Genomic DNA, 6,245 nt, shown 5'->3' with positions numbered 1-6,245 from the left:
GGGCTCGTACCGGGGGGCACGGGTGGAGGCGCTAATGAGGAGGGGGGGGGTGGCGGAGCTAATGAGGAGGGGGGGTGAGCTAATTAGGGGCCGCCCAGGTGTTCTCGCGCCTGGTAAGGGCCGCCTCGCTCCCCCCAAGCGAAATGTCCCTGAAATGCCCCAAATGTTCGGCCTGTTTAATGAGGGGCTTCTTGGTCTGCCTGGGGGAGAGGGGGGCGCGCTAAGCTGCTGCCTGCGCCATGTGCCCGTCCGGGACAGTGCGTGCAGCGGGGGCTCGTCCCCAGCCTCCTGCCTCGGCTGCAAATGAGGTGCTGGGGGTGAAGGCGAAATAACTGCACTAAAACCGGTGTGAAGGAAGCGAAAATCTCAACTGCTAATGAGATAGGTGGGGAGAATTTCGGGGATCGGTTAAAAAAAAAAAAAGCACTCGCAGATATGTACGCCACATTGCAATTATTTTATATATTCAAATTATTTTATATATTCCATTTGTTTTATATATTTACTTATTCCAATTACATATTTAATTTATTCCAATTATTTCATAATTATTTATTTATAGCCCTTTTGCCTGATCTGATTAGGAGAATTGTGCATCGGGCTCCAGAAGCACCCATGAGTTTATTTTGCTTGTTTTCAGCAACAGCAACAAAAAATACCAGATAATGTACATACAGAACGGGCAATTGGCATCGACCACACCTGCATAAACAGTGTAAATCCTCTGTTTTTAAAAATACTTACCTAACGACATTGGTAGTACATTTCTGTACCTGAAATGCAGAGCTCCGGTCAGCGTAGGTCAGGAAAGGTGTTTCACGTTACAGGAGTCCAGTGGAAGTAATAATGGGATAAAATAGTGTAAATGGATTGTGTTTTCATCCCCACTCCTCTCCTATAAGCCAGGTTTTACTTTAAGAGTGGGTTAATTGCCCCAAACCAGGCAAGTCACTTAGCAGCTTGGCAGCAGGTTTTCAGCTCAGTTTCTCCCACTCAGCCTCACCATCTTCCCCTTTCCTTTAAGAGGGGCTGAAATCTCTTACTTCTTAAATTCTCTTTTTGGTGCTTGTGTAACTATGTGAGGCGAGAGCTGAAGACATCTGCTTATTTGCAGAACGCAGCAGGGACATTAACAAGGACAACTTATTTCCACTAGTGCTAAGCAAATATAGTCAAGAAACCATTACATGTGTGCCGTCTGTTAAGAAGTAATTTAGCTTGTCCTCCTCACTGGAATTGCCAACTCAGGGAGGATTTTGTGAGGTAAATTTCTGCCTGCCACAGAAATTAGATGGTTCCTTGAGTTAGAACAGAGCAAACCTCTGTACTAGCGTGAAAGACTGACCTAGACATTTTACCTACTCCATTTGCCTCCCTGAGTGGTCAGATTTTTGTTTAGGAAGTGTTTAAAAGGAAATTAAAAAAAAAAAAAGTTTTCATATTTTTTCATATTTTCTCCAATACAAGGAAATGCAAAATGGTTTGCAAGATGCAAACCTGTATTCTTTTAGTCTCAGTACATGCTTTTTATGAGTCATGCTATTGATTCTATTCAACTATTGATTCTAATGCTAGAAACTATTGAGAAGTCTCATTTTAGTAAACTCAGCTCATGTGGGTGCAATGTGAGCACGTCTGTTTGTCTGCACTTCACTTGCTAACTTCTGCACTCTGGTAAAGCTGGGTGAGATGCCCAGTGTTGGATTCTGACTGAGCGGTCAACTGGACAGTTGCTTACCTAAATGAAAAAGAAACACAGCCCTGGTTTTCTTTCCACAGATATAAACCAGCTAATTCCTGACCAGCAGAGATCCCATTTCTCCTCCCTTCCTTCAACTGTTCTGTAAGCTGTGTCCATACTCACAGTACACAGGCTGCTGAAGTTCTATTTCACTGTTGGGAGTGCATCTGTGCCTGTTCTTTTTGACTTCTCAGAAGACAATTTTCTTAATTTTATAGGAATATCCTTTCTCTTCTCAATCTAGTACAATTACCTCTAGTTTCCCACTTCAGTCTGTATCAGTCCAAAAGTCAAATGTTACTTAATCAATAATTGCAATCTGTATTCTCAGAAACATGTAGGTCAGTACTGCAGTAGCAAAACTGGTCAGAGCTACTAACTGCAGTCAGTCCATGGGAGCAGACTTGGGTCTGAGGCTATCCAGCGTTATGAGGGAGAGGTCTTGCTTTAACACTGTGCGCTCAAGTTAAAAATAGCCAACAATAGTGTAAGGGTTTCTGGTATTTACATGTTCCAAAATATCTTTAAAGCATATGTATATATATATATAAAATATTAAATGAAGAATAAATTGCATTTATGAATTAGTATTATATACTTTTAGTGAGTTTATTCACAGAAATTCATTTGCATTTGGGTAAAAGAAAATAGTTTCTGAACCAGTCACAGAACACATACAAAATCAGTTACAAATATCATTTATTTAATAAAAACATCATGATTTTGATAAAAATACCCTTCAATCCTTCAAAATAAACATTTGCATTGGTTGCTTTCACATATTTGTTGCACATTCAAAATAACCCAAGGAAACTGGAAAAAGATCAAGCCTAACCAGTCATAAATGGATAGCACTGTCTTTTTTTATATTTATGCATTAACTTTTGTCCACAGTTATAGCCATTACTGAATTAAACTGGAAGCACTGGTAGAACTACAGCTGTGTAAAGAATCACTCAAAGGAAAAATTTACAAACACTTCTTCTGCAGCAAAATTTTGAAATAGTGAATTACCCTTTCAATGTGAACAATGAAAACAATGGTTCTTCCTTTTGCAAGTTTGTTGCAAAGAATGATTCCTTTCTTACACCAGGGTTTGATCTAGCTTTAGCCTTAACTGTAGTAAAAACCAGTGGGACTGGATGCTAGGTGTGCTGTCCAGTGTTCAGCACTTCAATCGTCAGCATTTGCCTTCACAGTGTTCCAGCTGAAATAACCATTACTTCACATCCTTCATTTATGGTATCTCCTTAGGTCAGGTATTTCCTTGTTTCTTCTGCAGCATCTCTTTCTTGCCTTATCAGCAACTCTTCTAGCATGGATGCGTTTATATTAGCAAATGAAGGAAGTAATCCAGAAGTCCACATTTGCTGCTTCTTCTAACACGTTTTCAGTTATTTCAAGCAAACAGTTTAACGACACCTCCTCCTTCCATCATGCTAGCTGCTTTCTCTGTACGACTTTGTTTGTCACAGGTCATGCCATTCATGACTCATTTCAATAAAGCTGAAACTAAAGTCAATTCGGAGTTCATACTTACCCCACTTGTTTGCATTGTGCTCTTTGATGCGTTAAGCTAGATTACTTTGTACTGGAACTAAACAGGAAACCATCTTGATATTAACAGGCATTTTCTTTGAGTAAATATAAAGAATTTGTCCCAGTTGGTGGAATCTTTAAGCACGGAAGATCTCACTAGGAGAGCAGAAAGGTTTTATTCTGGTATTTTTATTCCTCAGAGCTGTTTATTCAAACCCAACAACTTTATCCAAAAACAAAGCAAACTTTTCTGGTTGTCCAGGAGGAAAAGGTTTCAAAGTTGACAAGTCCATTGACTGCAATGTTTCCACAAGAGTGCTGTAAAAACAGACCAAAACAAAATAAAAAAATATTAATCCCGAAGGAGATTTTTTCTTCACACAATTTTCTTTTTATTCATGCATACTTTAAGACTGACGCAAAAATAAGGACATATTCTGAAATGAGAACAAGGCCCCACAATCCAATGGGCTCCAACCTTTACCATCTTCTAGGCAGCACTGCTGAGAAAAGAATTTCAACTTACATCACAGGTTTTACAGGCCAGCTCAAGCTCTAACATTTTAGTCTTTTGTAGCTGTAGTGCTGGGAGGCTGAACAAGGCCTCAGAATCTTCACCATAAACCATGTCAGAAAAATTCATCCTACCTGAACACATGGCATAGTTCTCTGCTTAGCACATAGCCAGAAATAACAGTTAGATCCATCTATTAGCTTTCTATTATCACACTGCAAGTAAAGCTCAAATGTCAGGTACTGTTCAACAAAAAATAAAATTCCTTACTGTTGCCGAACTTGTCAAAAGCACTAAGATAATAAGTTTAAGAAACTTGCCCAATATAAATGTATGTCAGGCCTATTCTTTTCAGAAGGCTCTCATGAAACATGCAAAAATCCTATTTGCAGGGCAAAGGAACGAGATACAGGCTAAATAATGTGAGTTGCATTTCCTCTGCCTTCAGTTAATCTTCAGGTCATCTGTTATTTACAGAACACAATGAATCATAAGTAAGCATTAATAAAAAAGAGAAAACAGCAAGATATAGTCAAAACTGGGATAGAAAATGAAACTAACACGAGCCAGCATAAATAAAAACAAAAGGATCTGTATTTTTTTTTTCCTGAAATGACAGACAGTCTGTGAAACTCCATGTCAAAGGATGTAATGGATTCAGAAAGTTGGGTTAAAAGGATAACCCAAGTAAGTCCTTGGAATACAGACGCATTTAGAGTTACTAACCATACAGCATCTTAGCATAGTTTATAGTTTAGTGGTAGGCTTTATAGTTCTATGTTAATGTTGGACTTGATGAGCTTAGAGGTCTTGTCCAACCTTAGCAACTTTATGATTCAGATCCTCCCCAATTCAAAGTAATTAACAGTGTTAGAGGGAATGTAATATAAGCAAGAGCCGTAAGTTCTCGACCTGCATGTGATTACTGCAGACAGGATATTAAAACTACATGGTCTCCTGATCCTTATCAGCAAGGACACTTATGGTTTTGTTTCCCCCCCTAAATACCCCAGATAGTTACATTTTCCTTATGTCAGTGCATCTGTGCAGTCAACTTTCAGACAAGGTAAGTCTACAGGGTGAACAATGAAATGGAGAACTAAGTCTGCAGGGAGCAAGTTACTTCTTATGGCTTATGGTTTTGAACTGATGGTCTAGTTTGTAGTTATTTCTAAACTTTTATAAATAATTAAACAAAAAGTAAGAAAAGGCAGAGAAAAGAAGTTATTAAGTTCTTCTAGGGTGGACCTGACACTTCCAAATTCAACTACTTCTACTTGGTTTAAACTGCTGTTTGTCCAATCTGAAAACATGTGCTCTCAAAGCAATAAATTAAAAGGACTCTTGGTCAAAAAAATTGAGAAGTTTGGAAGATAAACCAACAAACATTAACCTATCCACTATGGAAAATCTACCCTGAAGATAAATACATGAACAGCTCTCCGAGATCCCTGCCCAGTCCTCACTGCCCAGTGAAGAAACTTATTGTGGTACTTAGTGAATGTGATTTTGTTACAGAAAAGGATGCAAGTTTTCATGTTACAGTCTCAATACTGTAATAACAGTGTTATGGTGTTGAGCACTGCTTGTTCAATCTGGACAGCTGCAATGGCTCCGTACCTGCAGTTACAGTAGAGGACGTGTCCATCTCTGTGAAGCTGCTTCGCCAGCTCGAGCTGATGGTTGTCCATCAGCTTTTCATTTATTACCACCAGGAGCGGTTTTCCTTCCTCTAGAGTCTCCAAGCAGCTACCTGCACCTACAGGAGAAGCAGAAAACACTACGAGCATTCTCACCGACTGATGAAGCATCACTGAAGCACGAGGCACTCCTGAAGGTGAACATTTCACCCGCACAGCTCTAGCCGGGGACCTTAACATCCCACACCAGAGACGGGCACACATCACTCGCCCACGGTTTACCTCCCCCGAGAGCACAAGGCACGCAGCCCGCGGGCCTGCAGGTCTACCTGCGTGGCTGATCACCAGGTCGGCCCTCCGCAGCTCCTCGGCCAGCGACTCCTTGAAGCGGAACACGTCCAGCGCCGGGGCCGGGTCGCGCCGCGGGGCCGGCTCCAGCGCCCCCCGCCCGATCTGCAGCACCAGCCGCTCGCAGCCGCGGCTCCGCAGCACCTGCAGGGGGACGGCCGGGAGGGCTCAGGTCGCACACCGGGGCTCCCAGCGGCTCCCAGCGGCTCCCAGTCGGGCACAGGGCTGCCGCCCCCTCCCCTCCCAGTCAGTGTCAGCGGGCGGGCCGCGCTCAGGCGCCGCAAGGCCGGCCGTGAGGGGACAGCCCCCAGCACCCAGCCGCCCGCCCGGGCTTTCCCCCGCCTCACCCGCATGGCCGGCGGGGAGGAGACGGCCGCGATCAGCTCGTCGAAGCTGGTGGTGCCCACGGTGACGAACACGGACTTCATGGCCGCCCGCGGGGCGCCTCAGCGGCGGGCAGGAG

The 6,245-nt window shown here is 42.8% G+C and overlaps 1 protein-coding gene across 1 annotated transcript; it reads right to left on the bottom strand.

Annotated features, from left to right (window-relative positions):
- Nucleotides 1-2,446: 2,446 nt before the first annotated feature.
- On the bottom strand, nt 2,447-6,245 carry LOC311213793 (UDP-N-acetylglucosamine transferase subunit ALG13-like). The gene is made up of 4 exons (XM_084294032.1): nt 6,130-6,245; nt 5,764-5,926; nt 5,415-5,553; nt 2,447-3,598 (listed from the first exon to the last, which is right to left on the bottom strand). The coding sequence occupies exons 1-4, from the start codon at nt 6,208-6,210 to the stop codon at nt 3,487-3,489; spliced, it is 495 nt and encodes a 164-aa protein (XP_084150158.1). The 5' UTR covers nt 6,211-6,245; the 3' UTR covers nt 2,447-3,486.

This window comes from Netta rufina, assembly GCF_964035555.1.
Source record: "Netta rufina genome assembly, chromosome: 12".
Classification (NCBI taxonomy): Eukaryota; Metazoa; Chordata; class Aves; order Anseriformes; family Anatidae; genus Netta; species Netta rufina.
The sequence above is the reverse complement of the archived record's forward strand: the minus strand, read 5'-3'. Positions and strand labels throughout refer to the sequence as shown.

What these genes read in the sequence shown, in the direction of transcription:
- LOC311213793 (XM_084294032.1), bottom strand. Translation starts at nt 6,210, where the DNA reads ATGAAGTCCGTGTTCGTCACCGTGGGCACCACCAGCTTCGACGAGCTG. An exon ending in CCTCCCCGCCGGCCATGCGG is followed by an intron (nt 5,927 to 6,129) that starts GTGAGGCGGGGG and finishes GTCCCCCTGCAG; the next exon opens with GTGCTGCGGAGCCGCGGCTG. An exon ending in CCTGGTGATCAGCCACGCAG is followed by an intron (nt 5,554 to 5,763) that starts GTAGACCTGCAG and finishes CTTCTCCTGTAG; the next exon opens with GTGCAGGTAGCTGCTTGGAG.